Below are 25,032 nucleotides of genomic sequence, written 5' to 3'. Positions count from 1 at the left end.
AGCCCTATATCTATTAAAGATATTGAATCAATAATGAATAGCCTTCCAAAACAGAAAGCACCATGCCCAGATGAGTTCAATGGTGAATTCCACCAAACATTTAAGGAATGAATTACACCAATTCTCTACAATCTTTATCAGAAGACAGAAGCAGAGGGGACACTTCCTAACTTATTCTCCAAGGCCAGCATAATCCTAATATTAACACTAAAAAAAGACATTACAAGTAAGAAAACTATAGACCAATATCTCTCATGAACATAGATGTAAAATCCTCAGTAAAATACTAACAAATGAAATGCAACAATGTATAAAAAAGAATTATACACCAAGATCAAGTGGGATTTAACCCAGGTATGCAAGGCTGGCTCATCACTTAAAAATCAATTAATGCAATCTATCACATTAACAGGCTAAGGAAGAAAAACCACATGATCATATCAGTAGATGCAGAAAAAGCACTGACAAAATACAATACTCATTTATGATTAAAAACTCTCAGTAAACTAGGAATAGAGAGGAACTTCTTCAACTTGCTAAAGAACATCTATTAAAAAACACCTACACGGGCTTCCCTGGTGGCGCAGTGGTTGGGAGTCCGCCTGCCGATGCAGGGGACATGGATTCGTGCCCCGGTCGGGGAAGATCCCACATGCCTCAGAGCGGCTGGGCCCGTGAGCCATGGCCGCTGAGCCTGCGCGTCCGGAGCCTGTGCTCCGCAACGGGAGAGGCCACAACAGTGAGAGGCCCACGTACCACGAAAAAAAAAAAAAAAAAAAAAACACCTACAGCTAACATCATATTTAATGGTGAAAAACTTGAAACTTTCCCACTAAGATCAGGTATAAGAGAAGGATGTCCCCTCTCACCACTGTTTTTCAACATTGTACTGGAAGTCTTTGCTAATTCAAGAAGGCAAGAAAGGAAATAAAAGATATACAGAATGTAAATAAGGCATAAAGCTGTTGTTATTTGCAGATGACATGATTGTCTATGCAGAAAATCCAAAAGAGTCAACAACAACAACAACAAAAAAAAAAACTCCTGGAGCTAGTAAGCAATTATAGCAAGGTTGCAGGATACAGGTTAATATACAAAAGTCAACTGCTTTCCTATATACCAACAATGGACAATTGGAATTTGAAATTAAAAACACATTACCATTTATATTAGTACCCCCCAAAATGAATTATTTAGGTATAAATCTAACAAAATATGCATAAGATCTATATGAGAAAAACTCATTAAAGACATCAAAAAAGAATGAAATAAATGGAGATATATTTCATGGTCATAGATAAGACAACTCAATATTGTCAAAATGGCAGTTCATCCCAACTTAATCTATAAATTCAGTGCAATCCCAATAAAAATCTCACCAAGTTATTTTGTGGATATTGAAAAACTGATTCTAAAGTTTATATGGAAAGGCAAAAGACCCAGATTAGAGAACACAATATTGAAGGAGAAGAACAAAGTCAGAGGACAGACACTATCCAACTTTAAGACTTATTATAAAGCTATAGTAATCATGAGAGTGTGATATTGGCAAAAAAGTGGACAAATAGATCAATGGAACAGAAGAGAGAACCCAGAAATAGACCCTCATATATACTCAACTGATCTTTGACAAAGGAGCAAAGGAAATACAATGAAGCAAAATACTCTATTCAACAAATGGTGCTGGAACAATGGACATCCACATACAAAAAAAAATGAATTTATACACAGACCTTACAACCTTCACCAAAATTAACTCAAAATGGATCACAGGTCTAAAGGTAAAATGCAAAACTATGAAACTCCTAAAAGACAACATAGGAGAAAACCTAGATAAACTTGGGTATGGTGATGCTTTTTTAGATATGACATCAAAGACATGATCCATGAAAGAAATAACTGATAAGCTAGATCTACTTAAAATTTAAAACTTCTGCTTTGCAAAAGGGAGTATCAAGAGAATTAGAAGAAAAGCCACAAATTGGGAGAAAATATTTGTAAAAGGTACATCTGATAAAGGACTGTTATTCAAAATATACAAAGAGGGACTTCCCTGATGGTCCAGTGGTTAAGAATCCACCTTCCAATGCAGGGGACTAATGATCCCTGGTTGGAGAACTAAGATCCCACATGCCGTGGGGCAACTAAGCCTGCATGCTCTAGAGCCCATGAGCTGCAACTACTGAGCCTGCACGCTCTGGAGCCTGTGCACCACAACTAGAGAGCCCATGTGCTGCAACTACTGAGCCCATGTGCTCTAGAGCCTACGCACCACAACTAGAGAGAAGCCCGCACACCGCAATGAAGAGCCCACATGCCTCAACAAAGACCAGACACAGCCAAATAAATAAATAAATAAATAATAAAAAACCAAACCAAAACAAAAATCCCCCAAATATACAAAGAGCTGTTAAACTCAACAATAAGAAAACAAACAACACAATTAAAAAATGGGCCAGGGCTTCCCTGGTGGCACAGTGGTTGAGAGTCCACCTGCTGATGCAGGGGACACGGGTTCGTGCCCCGGTCCGGGAAGATCCCATATGCCGTGGAGAGGCTAGGCCCGTGAGCCATGGCCGCTGAGCCTGCGTGTCCGGAGCCTGTGCTCTGCAACAGAAGAGGCCACAACAGTGAGACGCCCACATACCGCAAAAAAAAAAAAAAAAGAAAAAAAAAAAAAGGGCCAAACAGCTTAACAGACACCTCACCAAAGAAGATATACAGCTGGCAAGTAAGCATAGGAAAGGATGCTCCATATCATATTTTCACATCAGGGATATGCAAATTAAAACAACAATGAGATACCACTACAGACCTACTAGAATGGCCAAACCCCAAAACACTGAAAACAGTAAATGTTGGTGAAGATGCGGAGCAAGACGAACTCTCATTCTTTGCTGGTGGGCCTGCAAAATGGTAAAGCCATTTTGTAGGATAGTTTGGTGATTTCTTACAAAACTAAACATACTCTTACCATTTGATCTAGCAATTTCACTCCGTGGTATTTATCCAAATCAGTTGAAAACTTATGTCTACACAAACATCTGCACATGGACATTTACAGCAGCTTTTATTCATAATTGCTAAAACCTGGAAGCAACCAAGACGTCTTTCTGTAGGTGAGTGGAAAATAAACATCCAGACAATGGAATATCATTCAGTGCTAAAAAGAAATGAGCTATTAAGTCTTGAAAAGACATGGATGAACCTAAAATGCACACTACTAAGTGAAAGGAGCCAAACTGAAAAAGCTACATACTATATGTTTTCAACTATATGACATTTGGAAAAGGCAAAACTATGGAGATAATTAAATTAAAAGATCAATGATTGTCAGGGGTAGGTGAGGGGAGATGAATAGGTAGAGCACAGAGGATATTTAGGGCAGTGAAAATACTCTATACAATACCATAATTATAGGCATACCTTGTTTTATTGCTCTCTGCTTTATTGCACTTTACACATACTGTATTTTTTTTACAAATTGACGTTTTGTGGCAACCTTGTGTTGAGCAAGTCTACTGGTGCCATTTTTCCAATAGCATTTGCTCACTTCATGTTTCTGTGTCACAGTTTGGTAATTCACACATATTTCAAATGTTTTCATTATTATATTTGTTATGGTCATTAGCAATCAGTGAACTTTGATTATTATAATTGTTTTGGTATTTTTTAGCAATAAAGTATTTTTTAATTAAGATTTTTTTGATTTAATGCTACTACACACTTAAACAACTACAGTATAGTATAAATACAATTTTATATACATATAATTTTATATGCAAGTTTTTTGAAACCAAAATACTTGTGTAACTCACTTTATTGTGATATTCACTTTATTGCTATGGTCTGGAACTGAACCTGCAATATCTCTGAGGTATGCCTGTAATATCATTATACTTTTGTCCAAACCCACAGAATGTACAACACCAAGATTGAAGTCTAATTTAAACTATGGATTTGGGTGATTATGATATGTCAATGTAGGCTTATTCTTGGTAAGAAAATGCACCATTCTGGTGAATGATGTTGATAATGGTTATGGCTATGCATGTGTGGGAGTAGTGAGTATATGAAAGATCACTGAACCTTCCTCTCAATTTTGCTATAAAACTAAGACGTCTCTAAAATTTTTTTAAAGTAAAAAGATGCAAAAATATACACCATGCTGGGCTTCCCTGGTGGCGCAGTGGTTGAGAGTCCGCCTGCCGATGCAGGGGACACGGGTTCGTGCCCCGGTCTGGGAAAATCCCACATGCCGCGGAGCGGCTGGGCCCGTGAGCCATGGCCGTTGGGCCTGCGCGTCCGGAGCCTGTGCTCCGCAACGGGAGAGGCCACAACAGTGAGAGGCCCACATACCGCAAAAAAAAAAAAAAAAAAAAAAAATATACACCATGCTAACAATAGTCAAAAGAAAGCTGGAGTAGCTATATTAATATCAGACAAAGGAGATTTCTATGCAAAGAATATTACCAGGGATAAAAAAGGTCTTTCATGATAAAGGGGTGAATTAATCAAGAAGACATAACAATCCTAAACACTGTAAATGTTTATACACCTAGTAACAGAGCTTCAAAATATGTGAAACAAAAAAGAATAGGACTAAAAGGAGAAATAGAGAAACCTACCGTTATAGTACGAGATTTCAATACCTCTTAATAATCAATAGACCAAGTAGGCAAAAAATTAGCAAGGATATAGTCAACTTGAACATCATTACCAATCAATCTAACCTGATTGACATTTATAGACCACTTTACCCAACAAAAGCAGAATACACATTATGTTCAAGTACACACAGAACATTCACCAAAATAAACCATATTAGTTATAAAACATGTCTCAACAAATTTAAAAGGATTCTAGGCATAAAAAGTATGGTCTCAGACCACAATGGAATGAAATTAGAAATCTGTAACAGAAATATCTCTGGAAATTTTTCAGATATTTGGGTAATAGCACACTTCTAAACAGCCCATGGATCAAAGAATAAATAAACAGGGAAAGTGGAAAGTATTTGAAGTGCATGAAAATGAAAACACAGCATGTCAAAACTTGTGGGTTGCTGCTAAAGCAGTAGTTGAAGGAAATGTGTAGCATTAAAACCTATATTAGAAAAGAAGAAAGGTCTCATATCAATGACCTCAGCTTCCACCTTAAGAAAGTAAAAAAAGAAGAGCTAATTAAACCCAAAGTAAGCAGACTAAAGAAAATATCAGAGCAGAAACCAGATTGTTCAGGGAAAAAAAAAAGACACAAATTATCAATATCAGGAATGAGAAAGATTACATTACTACAGATGCCAATATATTAAAGAATAATAAGAGATTATAAATATTTGACAATAAATGAATAAGTTTATAGAAAATGGACAAATTCCTTGAAATACACAAACTACTAAAGTTCACTCAAGAAGAAAGAGATAAGTTGAATAGCCCTAAAGAGGTTGTAACTATAGTTTATTTCCTTCCAACAAAGAAAATTCCAGGCCTAGATGGCTTCAATAGTGAATTCCAGGGCTTCCCTGGTGGCGCAGTGGTTGAGAGTCTGCCTGCCGATGCAGGGGACATGTGTTCATGTCCCAGACCGGGAGGATCCCACATGCCACGGAGCGGCTGGGCCCGTGAGCCATGGCCGCTAAGCCTGTGCGTCCGGAGCCTCTGCTCCACAGCGGGAGAGGCCACAACAGTGAGAGGCCCGTGTACGGCAAAAAAAAAAAAAAAAAAAAAATAAGTGAATTCCACCCAACATTTAAGGCAAAAATAATACTATCTCTTTTCCAGAAAATCGAAGAGGAAGGAATACTTCCTGACTTGTTCTATGACGTTATCATTACTCTTGATACCAAAACCAGACATACACATCAAAAGAAAATAAAAGTACAGACCAGACCCTCATGAACAATGATGCAAAAATTTAAGCAAATCAAATCCAAAAATATATAAAAAGAAAAATACACCACAACCAAGTAGGGTTTATCCTAGGATGCAGAGTTGATTTAACATAATGTCAATCAATATATTATATTCAATTATATTATATTCAATTCACAATCATCATCAATTCACCATATTAACAAACTGAAAAAGAAAAACCCTATGATCACCTTAAAAGACACAAGAAGTACCTTTGGCAAAAATCCAACATTCATCCCTGATAAACTCTCTCAAGCATATTAGGAATAGAAGGAAACTTCCTCAACCTAAGAAAAACCTACAGATAATATCATACTTAATAGTGAACTGCTGCAAGGATGTCTGCTCTCCCTACTGCTCTCTCTCAACATTGTACAGGAGGATGGAGCCAATGCAATTATGCAAGAAAAAAAAGGCATCCATATTGGAAAGGAAGAAGTAAAACTGTTTTTATTCACAGATGACATAATCGCCTATGGTCTAATGGAACCTTTAGGGGAAGAAACTACCAGAGCTGATAATTAAGACTAGCAAGTTTACAGTACCTTTGTTATGAACTGAGGGTTTGTGTCCCTACAAAATTCATATGTTGAAGTCATAACCCTCAATAAGACTGTATTTGGAGATAGGGTCTATGAGAGGGTGATATGAGTTCATAAGGGTGAGGCCCAAATCTGAGAGGTCTGATGCCCTCATAAGAAAAGGAAGAAACACCAGAGCCCTCTCTTTCTTTGTGCAAAGAGAGAAAAGACCATGTGAAGTCATAGCAAGATGGTGGCCATCTACAAGTGAGGAAAAGAGCCCTATCAGGAACTGAATAGGCCAACACTTTGGTCTTGCACTTCCTGGCCTCCAGAACTGGGAAAAAATAAACTTCTGTTGTTTAATCCCCCTCAGTCTATGGTATTTTGTTATGGCAGCCCAAGAAGACTAATATAATAATCAAACACAAAAAATGTGTATTTCTATATGCTAGCAATGAATAGTGAGAAATTGAAATTAATAGCATCAAAAATATGAAATATTGATATTAGGTGAGAAATAATAACATCAGGTGGGAATAATGACCTGTACAGTAAAAATTACAAAATATTTCAGAGAGATATTGAAGAACACCTAAATAAATGGACAGATACACCTTTTTCTTAAGATGGGAAACTCAATCTTGTTATGATGTCAATTACCCTCAAATTAATCTACAGATTCAATGAAATCTTAATCAAAATCCCCTCAGGGTTTTGTTTTTTTTCTTTTTTTGTAGAAATTGACAAGCTGATCCTAAAATTCATATAGAAATGCAAAGGACCTAGAATAGCCAAAACAACTGAAAAAGAATAACAAAGTTAGAGGGGTAACACTATCTGATTTCAAGAATTACTATAGTGCCACATTATTCAATACTGCATGGTACTGGCATAAAGGTAAACAAGTAGATGAATGGAACAATATAGAGAATCCAGACACAAACCCATACATATATAGGGATAACTTTTTCAGCAAAGATGCAAAGGCAATACAGTGAAGAAAGGATAGCATTTCCACAAATGGTGCTAGAATAACTGAATGTCAATATGCAAAAAAAATGAACTTGAATCCATACCTTACATCATGTAATAAAATTAATTCAGGGCTTCCCTGGTGGCGCAGTGGTTGAGAATCTGCCTGCCAATGCAGGGGACACGGGTTCGATCCCTGGTCTGGGAAGATCCCACATGCTGCAGAGCAACTGGGCCTGTGTGCCACAACTACTGAGCATGCGTGCCACAATTACTGAAGCCCGCGTGCCTAGAGCCCATACTCCACAAGAGAAGCCACCACAGTGAGAAGCCCGTGCACTGCAACGAAGAGTAGCCCCCACTCGCCGCAACTAGAGAAAGCCTGTGTGTAGCAATGAAGACCCAACGCAGCCATAAATAAATAAATAAATAAATAAATAAATTTATTTATTAAAAAAAAAGAAAACATAGAATATCTTTGTGACCTTGGGTTAGGCAAAGATTTCTTAGATATGACAACAAAGGCACACCCCATTAAAAAACTGACAAGTTGGACTTCGTTGAAGTTAAAAATTTATGTTCTTCAAATGACACTGTTTCACAAGGAACTACATGTTTCAAACACTGCTAGTGGAAATGTAAGATATGGTATAATCACTTTGGAAGACAGCTTGGCAATTTCCACTCTTAGATATCTACCCAAGAGGAAAGAAAATATACATCCATACTGTAAAAGAAAGTATATTCTGATACTTGTTAAAACAATAAGGAAGACTTTATTCAAAACTATTGTAATAGGGGTACTGCAATAGCAGAGAGAGATTGGGTCCAACTCCAAATACAGCAAAGACAGCTGGGGATTTATAGCCAATGAAGAGAGTGAAGTCATCAGAGGATGGAAAACTGCCATGAGGAGACATCAAGGGTACAGGGATTCTTGCTAAACTGATCTGTGGTACTATGATTTACGATAGGAAATATATATTTGATCTTTGCTCCCATTTCTGGCATAGAGCTCCTAAAACCCTTGGAATTTTCTAAGTGATGAGAGCAATGAGGTATCTTTTGTTACATTAATAAAGTGACTTTTGAACTGCACTTAAGGATGAGGGACTTCCCTGGTGGCGCAGTGGTTAAGAATCCGCCTGCCAATGCAGGGGACACGGGTTTGAGCCCTGTCTGGGAAGATTCCACATGCCGTTGAGCAACTAAGCCTGCGAGCCACAACTACTGAGCCTGCGTGCCACAACTACTGAAGCCCATGTACCTAGAGCCTGTGCTCTGCAACAAGAGAAGCCACCACAATGAGAAGCCCATGCACCGCAATGAAGAGTAGCCCCCACTCACCACAACTAGAGAAAGCCCGCGTGCAGCAACAAAGACCCAACGTAGCCAAAAAATAAATAAATAAGTTAATTAATTTTTTAAAAAAAGGATGGGACTGGTTGCCAGGGAAACCAGCTATGTGATTACAGGGTTGGAAATTTCAGGCTCACACCATAATCTCTCCTCATAAGGGAAGAGAGAGAAGCTAGAGGTTGAATGAATCACCAATGACCATTGATTTACTCAACCATGCCTGTGTAATGAAGCCTCCATAAAACTCCAAAAGTACAGGGTTCAAACAGCTTCTGGGTTGGGCTTCCCAGGTGGCACAGTGGTTGAGAGTCCGCCTGCCGATGCAGGAGACACGGGTTCATGCCCCGGTCCAGAGAAGATCCCACATGCCGCGGAGCAGCTGGGTCTGTGAGCCATGGCCGCTGAGCCTGCATGTCCAGAGCCTGTGCTCCGCAATGGGAGAGGCCACAACAGTGAGAGGCCCGAGTACCGCAAAAAAAAAAAAAAAAAACAGCTTCTGGGTTGGTGAGATTCGGGGAGAATGGCACTCCAAGAAAAAGCATGGAAGTTCTGCACCCTTTCCTCATACCTTGCCCTATGCATGTCTTCTATCTGGCTGTTCCTGAATTATATCCTTTTATAATAAACCAGTAATTTAGTAAGTAAAATGTTTTTCTGAGTTCTGTGAGCTGCTCTAAAAAATTAATCAAACCCAAGGAGAGGGTTGTGAGAACCCTGATTTATAGCCAGTAAGTCAGAAGTAAATGTAACAACCTGGACTTGTGACTGGAACCTGAAGTCCAAGAACGGGGTCATAGGAACCTCCAATTTGTATCCAGTCTGTCAGAAACATAGGTAATAACCTGGGCTTGCAATTGGTGTCTGAAGTGGAAGGTGTTCCTGTGGGATGGAGTCCTTTACCTGCAGAATCTGATGTTATCTCTGGGTAGATAGTGTCAGAATTGGGTTGAAATCTATGATACCCAGCTGGTGCCTGGAGCATCGCTTGTTGGAGGTGTGGGAAAACCCTCCCCATTGCATACTCGATGAAATTGTGTGCAGTAACCGAATTAGACTTAATAGGTCAGGCTGCTAAAGGCAGCCAGGGTGATCAGGTATCAGTGGTGGGGGACTCTCTCTAAACTGACGTAGCAGAATTCTTGCTAAAACTGTATTCAAGGATGGACGCGGAAGCCCAAGGTCAAGGCCAAGTTGAGAAGAGGGCTCAGAGTAGCCTAACTCAAGTTTGATCAAGGAGAGATTCTTTGTCAATACAAATACTTGTACACAAATGTTCCCAGCAGCTAAACAATCTGAATGTCCATAAATAGGTGAATGGTTAAATAAATTATGGTATACCATGCAATGGAATACTACTTAGCAATAAAAAGGAACAAACTATTGATACACTCAACAACATGGCTGAATCTCATAATTATGCTGAGTAAAAGAAGCCAGACCAAAAAACTCTTTCTCTCTCCCTCTCTCTCTCCCTCTCTCTCCCTCCCCCTCCCCTCTCCCTCCCTCTCCTTCTCTCCTTCTCTCCTTCTCTCTCTCTCTCTCTCTCTCTCTCTCTCTCTCTCTCTCTCTCTCTCTCTCTCTCTCTCTCTCTCTCTCTCTCTCTCGACTCCAAAATCCAATCTATAATGACAGTAACTAGATCAGTAGTTGCTTAGGGAGCAGAGGGTGGGGCAGGAAGAAAGAAATTATAAAATGGTAGGAGGAAATTTGGGTGATGGATATTTTCACTATCTTGATTGTGGTGGTTGTTTCAAAGGTGCTTACATACATGAAAACTTTTAAATTGCACACTTTAAATATGTGCAGTTTATTGCATGTCAATTATATTATACCTCAATAAGGAATGTTTTTTTAAAAAGCAATAGTTCTCAGTTTCAACTGGGATCTCAACAATGGGCTATAATCTTGGTTTCCCTAATTCTTCCATTCCCCGAAACTCTTATTTCAAACCATTTTTACTATCCTTAAGCCTCTTACCCTATATTCTTTCTTTCTCTTACTCTCTTTCTCTGGAGATTATCCCTCAAGTTGCCTCTAGTCTCAGCCTTTTATAATCTGTTCTCCACCCCTGGAGCCAAAATAAACTTTATACAAGAACATTTGATATATCATGTTTACAATCCCTTAGCAGCCCCCCCTCAAGAAAAAATCCAAATCCCTTAACATGGATTATAAGACGCTCTTTGATACTGGCCCCTGTTGATCTCTACAATCTCATCTCCAACTTTCTCCTCACCACCTGCATCCCCACCTTCACTCCAGGGTCACAGTGAAAAGGTCTAGCTGCAATGAACCACTACCCAACTTCTGCCTTTTAATTTTTTTTTCTCTCTGCCTCTTTCTTGTCTTATTCTTTATCTCTGTCTCTCTTGTCTGCCCTCTCTCCCCTTCTTTCTGTCTCGTTCTCTCTCCCTCTCTCTCTTCTGTTTTTCTCTCTTTTTCTGGTCATCCTCTTTCTTTACTCCAATCCCACCCCCCATGGCCCTTAGAGTTATGAGTTTTATTAGTGGATCATAGTACTTCCATATATTCATTCTAACACAACTAGTTTGATGTCTACAATTTATATGCACAGACAAAAACTGAGTTTTGGATTCAAGTAGGATAATACTATTTCCTCTAGTTGTTTAATATCCCTAGGTCCTGATGATGCAGTGTTTTGGCTGTGGCAGCCTAATATCCTTTATTTGGAATTATATCTGATAGCTGACTCCAAGTGTAGATGATGTTAGCCTCAACTGAGTTACAGATCTCTTAAAGTATCTCATATACAAAGTATCCAATATAACAGTTAATTATTTCTTTTAGTAAGTGAAGGAAAATTTGAAAATACTACCTCATTTGAAGAATTTTCTTGCAAAGTTGACACAGGAACAATTTCATTTGAATTAACATAATTGCTGACATTTGGAAACAGTTCTTCAAAAGATGTTTTTTGCACTGAGGACAAATCAATCTATAAAAGAATATATTACTCTTTTGTAGAAGCTCAATGTGGCAAAAACAATATTTTTAATTAAAGGAAAGTTGAACTACTCTCTCAATAGTATTATTTTCTTGTAAACTTGACATATGAATAATTTTATCTGAATTAATATAATTGCTGATATTTAGAAATACTTCTTCAAAAGATGCATGTTTATCTGGGAACAAGTGAATCTATAAAGAAGAATACAAGGCTCTTTAGCTTTAAAATTATTTTTTAAATAGGAATTTTCGTTTGCTAAAGTACAATTTAATTTATATATGTTAAGTGCCTACTAAATGAAATTCACATACCCAGCAACTACACCTCATGGAATAATTTCTCCGGCTCTTCCCTTAACTGTCAGCCTTCCCCCAGTGTTCTACCCTTGCCTTCTTTTTGCCTACCAATTTTACGTTAGAGATTTTTAAATCTCTATCTCTTTCCTGAGCACCATAACCATATCATTATCAGGTTACTTAAATCACCACATATTTCTACATCAAATTCAAAATATTTAAAACCAAAGTCATGATCCATACTCTTTAGTTTGGGATTCCAAGAAGCTTTGTCGTGTTGACTATCCAGATCAGACTAGGTCTGGCCTGAACCTTGGCTACACCACATGTATGTGTGCCCAAAATGAATTATCAACTGTGCTGGGTAGGAAGTGGGGGGGCATCTACCCTTGCCTAGCTCCTCTTCCTTGTAGGAGGACAGAACAACTTCAGGCCTATCCATGTGTATCTTGAAACAGTGTTAGGAAGGTCACATTAAAGTGAGGCCCTAGAAAATGAAAATCTCCAGAAGTCCTTGAGTCAACTGGCCTCCTTTCAGTGTAGTCAGCCAAGGAATGACAGCTTGGACTTGAGGGGAATCTATATGCCTCATTTGGTGTAGAAGAACCAAAGGGCAATTAGTCTCAGACTCATTTGGTAACAAAATGTAAACCTTAAAATGTTAAGCCATTAAGTGTTCTCAAAAGTATTTTTATTTATTAAAAGACACTGGTATTTACCTACAGAATGGGAGAAAATATTTGAAAATCCTTTATCTGATAAGGGTCTAGTATCTAGAACATATAAAGAACACTTACAACTCAACAATAAAAAGATAAATAACCTAACTTTTTTTTTTTTTTTTTTTTTTTTTTTTTTTTGAAGCAATTATTCCTTTTATTCGTGGTCAGAAGTTACACATAAAAGACTTTATAATGCATTAATGGAATAAATATTATATATAACGGATGGGTATAGGGAGATTTTCCAAGAAAAAATTAACATAATGTGTTAAATTTGAAGAATTCAACAAAGTGTTAAATCTATTTAAAAGTAGCTATGTAATAGTACCATTGTAAAAATTTTAATTACCCCTAAGAGTTCATGGTAATTGAATCACTGAATGAAAATGCAAACTGTTTTCTGAAGATTTCTTACAGTTAGGTCATACATGAAAACAAATGTGCAGTTAGCATAAGTCAGAAAATTTTAAAAAATTGGTCAAGAAACCCTGCAGTCATCTGAACAGGAAAGAAAAAATCCATCCAAATAAGAAGAATGAAAAAAAATTTAAGTAATGTTACTAAATAGACAAGTTTCTGGAAAATCTCAAATGACGAATGATGACATAGCACTCATTAAAGGAAATTGATACTATTCTTTTTTTTTTTTATTTTTTTTATTTTTTGCTTTATCACAAATTTAATCAGTTATATGTATACATATGTTCCCATATCCCCTCCCTTTTGCGTCTCCCTCCCACCCTCCCTATCCCACCCCTCCAGGCGGTCACAAAGCACCGAGCTGATCTCCCTGTGCTATGCGGCTGCTTCCCACTAGCTATCTACCTTACGTTTGGTAGTGTATATATGTCCATGCCGCTCTTTCACTTTGTCACAGCTTACCCTTCCCCCTCCCCATATCCTCAAGTCCATTCTCTAGTAGGTCTGTGTCTTTATTCCTGTCTTACCCCTATGTTCTTCATGACCTTTTTTTTTCTTAAATTCCATATATATGTGTCAGCATACAGTATTTGTCTTTCTCTTTCTGACTTACTTCACTCTGTATGACAGACTCTAGGTCCATCCACCTCATTACAAATAGTTCAATTTCATTTCTTTTTATGGCTGAGTAATATTCCATTGTATGTATGTGCCACATCTTCTTTACCCATTCATCCAATGATGGACACTTAGGTTGTTTCCATCTCCGGGCTATTGTAAATAGGGCTGCTATGAACATTTTGGTACATGTCTCTTTTTGAATTATGGTTTTCTCAGGGTATATGCCCAGTAGTGGGATTGCAGGGTCATATGGTAGTTCTATTTGTAGTTTTTTAAGGAACCTCCATACCGTTCTCCATAGTGGCTGTACCAATTCACATTCCCACCAGCAGTGCAAGAGTGTTCCCTTTTTTCCACACCCTCTCCAGCATTTATTGTTTCTAGATTTTTTGATGATGGCCATTCTGACTGGTGTGAGATGATATCTCATTGTAGTTTTGATTTGCATTTCTCTAATTATTCTGGTAGCATCTTTAGGATTCTCTATGTATAGTATCATGTCATCTGCAAACAGTGACAGCTTTACTTCTTCTTTTCCAATTTGGATTCCTTTTATTTGCTTTTCTTCTCTGATTGCTGTGGCTAAAACTTCCAAAACTATGTTGAATAAGAGTGGTGAGAGTGGGCAACCTTGTCTTGTTCCTGATCTTAGTGGAAATGGTTTCAGTTTTTCACCATTGAGGACGATGCTGGCTGTGGGTTTGTCATATATGGCCTTTATTATGTTGAGGAAAGTTCCCTCTATGCCTACTTTCTGCAGGGTTTTTATCATGAATGGGTGTTGAATTTTGTCGAAAGCTTTCTCTGCATCTATTGAGATGATCATATGGTTTTTCTCCTTCAATTTGTTAATATGGTGTATCACGTTGATTGATTTGCGTATATTGAAGAATCCTTGCATTCCTGGGATAAACCCCACTTGATCATGGTGTATGATCCTTTTAATGTGCTGTTGGATTCTGTTTGCTAGTATTTTGTTGAGGATTTTTGCATCTATGTTCATCAGTGATATTGGCCTGTAGTTTTCTTTCTTTGTGACATCCTTGTCTGGTTTTGGTATCAAGGTGATGGTGGCCTCGTAGAATGAGCTTGGGAGTGTTCCTCCCTCTGCTATATTTTGGAAGAGTTTGAGAAGGATAGGCGTTAGCTCTTCTCTAAATGCTTGATAGAATTCGCCTGTGAAGCCATCTGGTCCTGGGCTTTTGTTTGTTGGAAGATTTTTTATCACAGTTTCAATTTCAGTGCTTGTGATTGGTCTGTTCATATGTTCTATTTCTTCCTGATTCAGTCTTGGCAGGTTGTGCATTTCTAAGAATTTGTCCATTTCTTCCAGGTTGTCCATTTTATTGGCATAGAGTTGCTTATAGTAATCTCTCACGATCTTTTGTATTTCTGCAGTGTCAGTTGTTACTTCTCCTTTTTCATTTCTAATTCTATTGATTTGAGTCTTCTCCCTTTTTTTCTTGATGAGTCTGGCTAATGGTTTATCAATTTTGTTTATCTTCTCAAAGAACCAGCTTTTAGTTTTATTGATCTTTGCTATTGTTTCCTTCATTTCTTTTTCATTTATTTCTGATCTGATTTTTATGATTTCTTTCCTTCTGCTAACTTTGGGATGTTTTTGTTCTTCTTTCTCTAATTGCTTTAGGTGCAAGGTTAGGTTGTTTAGTCGAGATATTTCCTGTTTCTTAAGGTGGGATTGTATTGCTATAAACTTCCCTCTTAGAACTGCTTTTGCTGCATCCCATAGGTTTTGGGTCGTCGTGTCTCCATTGTCATTTGTTTCTAGGTATTTTTTTATTTCCTCTTTGATTTCTTCAGTGATCACTTCGTTATTAAGTAATGTATTGTTTAGCCTCCATGTGTTTGTATTTTTTATAGCTCTTTTCCTGTAATTGATATCTAGTCTCATAGCATTGTGGTCGGAAAAGATACTTGATACAATTTCAATTTTCTTAAATTTACCAAGGCTTGATTTGTGACCCAAGATATGATCTATCCTGGAGAATGTTCCATGAGCACTTGAGAAAAATGTGTATTCTGTTGTTTTTGGATGGAATGTCCTATAAATATCAATTAAGTCCATCTTGTTTAATGTATCATTTAAAGCTTGTGTTTCCTTATTTATTTTCATTTTGGATGATCTGTCCATTGGTGAAAGTGGGGTGTTAAAGTCCCCTACTATGATTGTGTTACTGTCGATTTCTCCTTTTATGGCTGTTAGTGTTTGCCTTATGTATTGAGGTGCTCCTATGTTGGGTGCATAAATATTTACAATTGTTATATCTTCTTCTTGGATCGATCCCTTGATCATTATGTAGTGTCCTTCTTTGTCTCTTCTAGTAGTCTTTATTTTAAAGTCTATTTTGTCTGATATGAGAATTGCTACTCCAGCTTTCTTTTGGTTTCCATTTGCATGGAATATCTTTTTCCATCCCCTTACTTTCAGTCTGTATGTGTCTCTAGGTCTGAAGTGGGTCTCTTGTAGACAGCATATATATGGGTCTTGTTTTTGTATCCATTCAGCCAATCTGTGTCTTTTGGTGGGAGCGTTTAGTCCATTTACATTTAAGGTAATTATCGATATGTATGTTCCTATTCCCATTTTCTTAATTGTTTTGGGTTCGTTATTGTAGGTCTTTTCCTTCTGTTGTGTTTCTTGCCTAGAGAAGTTCCTTTAGCATTTGTTGTAAAGCTGGTTTGGTGGTGCTGAACTCTCTCAGCTTTTGCTTGTCTGTAAACGTTTTAATTTCTCCATCAAATCTGAATGAGATCCTTGCTGGGTAGAGTAATCTTGGTTGCAGGTTTCTCTCCTTCATCACTTTAATTATGTCCTGCCACTCCCTTCTGGCTTGTAGAGTTTCTGCTGAGAGATCAGCTGTTATCCTGATGGGGATTCCCTTGTGTGTTATTTGTTGTTTTTGCCTTGCTGCTTTTAATATGATTTCTTTGTGTTTAATTTTTGACAGTTTGATTAATATGTGTCTTGGCGTATTTCTTCTTGGATTTATTCTGTATGGGACTCTCTGTGCCTCCTGGACTTGATTAACTATTTCCTTTCCCATATTAGGGAAGTTTTCAACTATAATCTCTTCAAATATTTTCTCAGTCCCTTTCTTTTTCTCTTCTTCTTCTGGAACCCCTATAATTCGAATGTTGGTGCGTTTAATGTTGTTCCAGAGGTCTCTGATATTGTCCTCTGTTCTTTTCATTCTTTTCTCTTTATTTTGCTCTGCATTAGTTATTTCCACTATTTTATCTTCCACCTCACTTATCCGTTCTTCTGCCTCAGTTATTCTGCTATTGATCCCATCTAGAGTATTTTTCATTTCATTTATTGTGTTTTTAATCGATGCTTGATTCATCTTTAGTTCTACTAGGTCCTTGTTAACTGTTTCTTGCATTTTGTCTATTCTATTTCCAAGATTTTGGATCATCTTTACTATCATTATTCTGAATTCTTTTTCAGATAGACTGCCTATTACCTCTTCATTTGTTAGGTCTGGTGGGTTTTTATCTTGCTCCTTCTCCTGCTGTGTGTTTTTCTGTCTTCTCATTTTGCTTATGTTACTGTGTTTGGGGTCTCCTTTTTGCCGGCTGCAGGTTCGTAGTTCCTGTTGTTTTTGGTGTCTGTCCCCAGTGGCTAAGGTTGGTTTAGTGGGTTGTGTAGGTTTCCTGGTCGAGGGGACTAGTGCCTGTGTTCTGGTGGATGAGGCTGGATCTTGTCTTTCTGGTGGGCAGGTCCACGTCTGGTGGTGTGTTTTGGGGTGTCTGCAGACTTTTTATGATTTTAGGCCACCTCTCTGCTAATGGGTGGCGTTGTGTTCCTGTCTTGCTAGTTGTTTGGCATAGGGTGTCCAGCACTGTAGCTTGCTGGTCGTTGAGTGAAGCTGGGTGCTGGTGTTGAGATGGAGATCTCTGGAAGATTTTCGCCGTTTGATATTATGTGGAGCTGGGAGGTCTCTTGTGGACCAGTGTCCTGAAGTTGGCTCTCCCACCTCAGAGGCACAGTACTGACTCCTGGCTCCTCAATTTGGGATGATTTGTTGTCTATTCATGTATTCCACAGATGCAGGGTACATCAAGTTGATTGTGGAGCTTTAATCCGCTGCTTCTGAGGCTGCTGGGAGAGGTTTCCCTTTCTCTTCTTTGTTCTCACAGCTCCCGGGTCTCAGCTTTGGATTTGGCCCCGCCTCTGCGTGTAGGTCGCCGGAGGGCGTCTGTTCTTCACTCAGACAGGAAAGGGTTAAAGGAGCAGCCTCTTCGGGAACTCTGGCTCACTCAGGCCGGGCGGGAGGGAGGGGCACGGAGTGCGGGGCGAGCCTGCAGCGGCAGAGGTCGGCGTGACGTTGCACCAGCCCGAGGCGCGCCGTGCGTTCTCCCAGGGAAGCCGCCCCTGGATCCCGGGACCCCGGCAGTGGCGGGCTGCTCAGGCTCCCGGAAGGGCGGTGTGGACAGTGACCTGCGCTCGCACACGGGCTTCTTGGCGGCGGCAGCAGCAGCCCCAGCGTCCCACGCCCGTCACTGGGCTCCGCGCTTTCAGTCGCGACTCGCGCCCGTCTGTGGAGCCCCTTTAAGCAGCGCTCTTAATCCCCTCTCCTCGCGCAGCAGGAAACCAAGAGGGAAGAACAAGTCTCTTGCCTCTTCGGCAGCTCCAGAGTTTTCCCGGACTCCCTCCCGGCTAGCTGTGGCACATTAGCCCCCTTCAGGCTGAGTTCTCGCCGCCAGCCCCAGTCCTCTCCCTGCGCTCTGACCGAAGCCCGAGCCTCAGCTTCCAGCGCCGCCCGCCCCGGCGGGCGAGCAGACAAGCCTCTCGGGCTGGTGAGTGCCGCTCGGCACCGATCCTCTGTGCGGGAATCTCTCCGCTTTGCCCTACCCAGGTATGTGGGGAGTTTCTTGCCTTTTGGGAGGTCTGGGGTCTTCTGCCAGCGTTCAGTAGGTGTTCTGTAGGAGTTGTTCCACGTGTAGCTGTATTTCTGGTGTATCCGTGAGGAGCTAACCTAACTTTTAAATGAGCAAAGGATCTGAGTAGACATTTCTCCAAAGAAGATATACAAAGGGCCAATAAGCTCTATTATAAAATCACAATGAGATACAACTTCACACCCCAAAAGATGGATGATAGTAAGTTTTGGTAAGAATACAGACAAATCAGAACACTCATACACTGCTGCTGGGAATGTAAAACTATTCAACCACTTTGGAAAACAGTCTATCAATTCCTCTAATGATCAACCATAGAGCTACGATATAACCCTTCAATTTTATTTCTAGGTATACACTCAAGAGAAATGAAAACATATATCCACACAAAAGCTTGTACCTGAATGTTTATGGCAGCTTTATTCATAATAGTCCAAAGGCAGAAATAACCCAAATGGCCATGAACACAATAGAATATTGTTTGGCCATGAAAAGGAAAGAAGTACTGATACCTTGAAAACATTATGCTAAGTAAAAGAAGTCAGTCACAAAAGACTACATATTATATGATTTTATTCATATAAAATGTCCAGGAAATCTACTGAGATGGAAAGTGGATTAGTAGTTGTTTGGGGCCAGATAGTGGGATGGAGGAATAAGGGGATAATAGTAATGGTTAAAGGGTACAGGGTTTGTTTATGAGGTGATAAAAATGTTCTAAAATTGACTGGGGTGATAATGGCACATATTTGTGAATATACTAAAAAACGCTGAAATTTATACTCCAAATAGGTGAACTGTACCTCAATAAAGCTGTTTTTAAAAGTCCACCACAAAAAAAGTATTAAACATACAGTTATCATGTAACCCGATTAATTCTTCTTCCACTTATAGGTATATACCCAAGAAAACTGAAAACATATATCCATACAAAGACTTGTACACGAACACTCATAGCACTATTATTCATCCAAAGGCCCATAAACTGATGAATTAGAAAATAAAATGTGGTATATCCTTATAATGGGATATTATTCAGCCACAAATAAGGAACAAGGTACCAATAAATGCTGTAACATGGATGAATCTTGAAAATATTATAAGTGAAAGCAGCTAGACACAAAAGGCCACATACTGTATGATACAATTTATATGAAATGGCCACTTATTAATAAGCAAACCTAAAGACACAGAAAGTAGATTAGTAATTTGAAGGAGCTGAAGGGTGAGATGGGGGGAATGGTAACTGACTGCTAAGGGGGTGATGAAAAAAGTTCCTAAAAATGTTCCTCAATGTTCCTAAATTAGGGGGTAATGGCTGCATAACCTTCTGAGTATACTAAAAGTCACTGAATTCACATTTTAGCAAGGTGAATTTTATAAAATGTGAATTATAGCTTAATTTTAAAAAGATGTTGGTATTTACAAAATAGTCAATAGACTAGTTTTGTAGGGGAAAAAACTCATTTTTAAACACTTATTTCTCATATATACATTTTAACCCAAAATATAAAACAAAAATGAATAAAAAATGAAAGTCATTTTCTGGAAAAAGTATTAATCTTTAGAACACTGGAAATATTATGAGCAGAGTGTTCACAGAAATCTTTTCCCCATCTTGAAAAAGTGATCTTTGGTTAACTCTCCAGCTCTGTTCCACTAGGATAAAGGTAAAAATGTCAACTGTATTACTAGGTAACATTGCTTAGGGTAAAAATGGTATCTGATTGAGAAATTGCACCTGGACTGGGAGGAACTATACATGCACTACAAGTAAATAAATACTAGAAAAGGCACCATATTTTGGGCTTCCGTGACTCTTGTAATTAGGCATATCCCTTGTGGGGACCCTGGAAGCTACGCCTATGTGTTATTACAAAAGATACTGGATCTCATCTCCTTGTATCTGAGCTGTCCCCAGACTGCTACGTAAGCTACTACATGGACTTCTGTGAGGACTGCTCCTGCTGAAGAGGAACATCTGATCCTGCTCTGCTTGCAAGCTGTATACCTGCTGTTTAGTTGAACTTAAGAAGAACCCTGGCTGGGTAAGAGCTAAATTATAGATTCTTAGAAGAAAACACAGGGAGAAACTTTCATGACACTGCATTTAATAATGAATTCTTGGATGTGATACAAAAGCAAAGGCAACAAAAACAACAACAATAGATAAACTGGACTACATAAACATTTAAATTTTTGTGCATCAAAGGACACTATCAACAGAATGAAAAGGTAACCCACAAAATGGGAGAAAATATTTGCAAACCATATATCTGATAAGGGGTTAATATCTAGAATATATAAAGAACTCCTACAATTGAACAGCAAAAAAATAAACAACCTGATTTTTTAAATGGGCAAAGAACTTGAAAAGACATTTTTCAAAAGAAGATATAAAAATGGCCAATAAGCATATGAAAAGATGCTCAACAACACTAGCCATTAGGGAAATACAAATCAAAACCACAAGGAGAGAGAGGAGCTTCAAGATGGCGGAGGAGTAAGATGTGGAGATCACCTTCCTCCCCACAAATACATCAGAAATACATCTACATGTGGAACAACTCCTACAGAACACCTACTGAACGCTGGCAGAAGAACTCAGACCTCCCAAAAGGCAAGAAACTCCCCACGTACCTGGTCTGAGCCATGTGTATGACAGGCTCTTGGTGCTCCAGCCAGGCGTCACGGCTGTGCCTCTGAGGTGGGAGAGCCAAGTTCAGGACACTGGTCCACAAGAGACCTCCCAGCTCCACATAATATCAAACAGTGAAAATCTCCCAGAGATCTGCATCTCAACACCAAGACCCAGCTTCACTCAACGACCAGCAAGCTACAGTGATGGACACCCTATGCCAAACAACTAGCAAGACAGGAACACAACCCCACCCATTAGCAGAGAGGCTACCTAAAATCATAATAAGGCCACAGACACCCCAAAACACACCACCAGACGTGGACCTGCCCACCAGAAAGACAAGATCCAGCCTCATCCACCAGAACACAGGCACTAGTCCCCTCAACCAGGAAGCTTACACAACCCACTGAACCAACCTTAGCCACTGGGGGCAGACACCAAAAACAACGGGCACTATGAACCTGCAGCCTGCGAAAACGAGACCCCAAACACAGTAAGTTAAGCAAAATGAGAAGAGAGAGAAACAGACAGCAGATGAAGGAGCAAGGTGAAAACCCACCAGACCTAACAAATGAAGAGGAAACAGGCAGTCCACCTGAAAAAGAACTCAGAATAATGATAGTAAAGATGATCCAAAATCTTGGAAATAGAATGGAGAAAATACAAGAAACGTTTAACAAAGACTTAGAAGAACTGAAGAGCAAACAAATAGTGATGAACAACACAATAAATGAAATTTAAAATTCTCTAGAAGGAATCAATAGCAGAATAACTGAGGCAGAAGAACGGATAAGTGACCTGAGAGGTATAATAGTTGAAATAATTACTGCAGAGCAGAATAAAGAAAAAAGAATGAAAAGAATTGAGGACAGTCTCAGAGACTTCTGGGACAACATTAAATGCACCAACATTCGAATTATAGGGGTCCCAGAAGAAGAATAGAAAAAGAAAGGGACTGAGAAAATATCTGAAGAGATTATAGTTGAAAACTTCCCTAATATGGGAAAGGAAATAGTTAATCAAGTTCAGGAAGCACAGAGAGTCCCATACAGGATAACTCCAAGGAGAAACACGCCAAGACACATATTAATCAAACTATCAAAAATTAAATACAAAGAAAAAATGTTAAAAGCAGCATGGGAAAAACAAAAAATAATGCAGAAGGGAATCCCCATAAGGTTAACAGCTGATCTTTCAGCAGAAACTCTGCAAGCCAGAAGGGACTGGCAGGACATATTTAAAGTGATGAAGGAGAAAAACCTACAACCAAGATTACTCTACTCAGCAAGGATCTCATTCAGATTTGATGGAGAAATTAAAACCTTTACAGACAAGCAAAAGCTGAGAGAGTTCAGCACCACCAAACCAGCTTTACAACAAATGATAAAGGAACTTCTCTAGGCAGGAAACACAAGAGAAGGAAAAGACCTACAATAACGAACCCAAAACAATTAAGAAAATGGGAATAGGAACATACATATTGATAACTACCTTAAATGTAAATGGATTAAAGGCTCCAACCAAAACACACAGACTGGCTGAATGGATACAAAAACAAGACCAGAATATATGCCGTTTACAAGAGACCCACTTCAGACCTAGGGACACATATAGAGTGAAAGTGAGGGGAGGGAAAAAGATATCCCATGCAAATGGAAATCAAAAGAAAGCTGGACTAGCAATTCTCATATCAGACAAAATAGACTTTAAAATAAAGACTATTAGAAGAGACAAAGAAGGACACTACATAACGATAAAGGGATCGATCCAAGAAGAAGATATAACAATTGTAAATATTTATGCACCCAACAGAGGAGCACCTCAATACATAAGGCAAATGCTAACAGCCATAAAACGGGAAATCGACAGTAACACAATCATAGTAGGGGAGTTTAACACCCCACTTTCACCAATGGACAGATCATCCAAAATGAAAACAAATAAGGAAACACAAGCTTTAAATGATACATTAAACAAGATGTACTTAATTGATATTTATAGGACATTCCATCCAAAAACAAAAGAATATACTTTCTTCTCAAGTGCTCATGGAACATTCTCCAGGATAGATCATATCTTGGGTCACAAATCAAGCCTTGGTAAATTTAAGAAAATTGAAATCATATCAAGTATATTTTCCGACCACAACGCTATGATACTAGATAACAATTACAGGAAAAAACCTGTAAAAAATACAAACACATGGAAGCTAAACAATACACTACTTAATAACCAAGAGATCACTGAAGAAATCAAAGAGGAAATGAAAAAATACCTAGAAACAAATGACAATGAAAACACAATGACCCATAACCTATGCGATGCTGCAAAAGCAGTTCTAAGAGGGAAGTTTAGAGCAAAACAATCCTACCTTAAGAAACAGGAAACATCTTAAATAAACAACCTAACCTTACACCTAAAGCAATTAGAGAAAGAAGAACAAAAAAAACCCAAAGTCAGCAGAAGGAAAGAAATCATAAATATCAGATCAGAAATAAATGAAAAAGAAATGAAGGAAACGATAGCAAAGATCAATAAAACTAAAAGCTGGTTCTTTGAGAAGATAAACAAAATTGATAAACCATTAGCCAGACTCTTCAAGAAAAAAAGGGAGAACACTCAAATCAATAGATTAGAAATGAAAAAGTAACAACTGACTTGCAGAAATACAAAGGATCATGAGAGATTACTACAAGCAACTATATGCCAAAAAAAATGGAAAACCTGGAAGAAATGGACAAATTCTTAGAAATGCACAACCTGCCGAGACTGAACCGGGAAGAAATACAAAATATGAACAGACCAATCACAAGCACTGAAAGTGAAACTGTGATTAAAAATCTTCCAACAAACAAGAGCTCAGGACCAGATGGCTTCACAGGAAAATTCTATCAAACATTTAGAGAAGAGCTAACATCTATCCTTCTGAAACTCTTCCAAAATATAGCAGAGGGAGGAACACTCCCAAACTCATTCTACGAGACCACCATCACCCTGATACCAAAACCAGACAAGGATGTCACAAAGAAAGAAAACTACAGGCCAATATCACTGATGAACATAGATGCAAAAATCCTCATCAAAATACAAGCAAACAGAATCCAACAGCACATTAAAAGGATCATACACCATGATCAAGTGGGGTTTATCCCAGGAATGTAAAGATTCTTCAATATACGCAAATCAATCAATGTGATATAACATATTAACAAATTGAAGGAGAAAAACCATATGATCACCTCAATAGATGCAGAGAAAACTTTCGACAAACTTCAATACGCATTTATGATAAAAACCCTGCAGAAAGTAGGCATAGAGGGAACTTACCTCAACAGAATAAAGGCCATATATGACAAACCCACAGCCAACGTCATCCTCAATGGTGAAAAACTGAAAGCATTTCCACTAAGATCAGGAACAAGACAAGGTTGCCAACTCTCACCACTATTATTCAACATAGTTTTGGAAACTTTAGCCACAGCAATCAGAGAAGAAAAAGAAAAAAAAAGAATCCAAATCGGAAAAGATGTAAAGCTGTCACTGTTTGCAGATGACATGATAGTATACATAGAGAATCCTAAAGATGCTACCAGAAAACTACTAGAGCTAATCAATCAATTTCATAAAATAGCAGGATACAAAATTAATGCACAGAAATCTCTTGCATTCCT

The 25,032-nt window shown here is 38.6% G+C and overlaps 1 protein-coding gene across 1 annotated transcript in view; it reads right to left on the bottom strand.

Annotated features, from left to right (window-relative positions):
* The window catches only part of MEIKIN (meiotic kinetochore factor), a gene marked incomplete at both ends in the record, with an annotated part of 121,732 nt that overhangs the window by 33,692 nt on the left and 63,008 nt on the right, over nucleotides 1-25,032 (bottom strand). Inside the window, one exon of the mRNA XM_079701562.1 lies at nucleotides 11,607-11,726. Coding sequence (XP_079557688.1) covers nucleotides 11,607-11,726 — 120 coding nt within the window. The remainder of the gene's footprint in view (nucleotides 1-11,606; nucleotides 11,727-25,032) is intronic.

This window comes from Hyperoodon ampullatus (assembly GCF_949752795.1).
Source record: "Hyperoodon ampullatus genome assembly, chromosome: 4".
Classification (NCBI taxonomy): Eukaryota; Metazoa; Chordata; class Mammalia; order Artiodactyla; family Ziphiidae; genus Hyperoodon; species Hyperoodon ampullatus.
The sequence above is the reverse complement of the archived record's forward strand: the minus strand, read 5'-3'. Positions and strand labels throughout refer to the sequence as shown.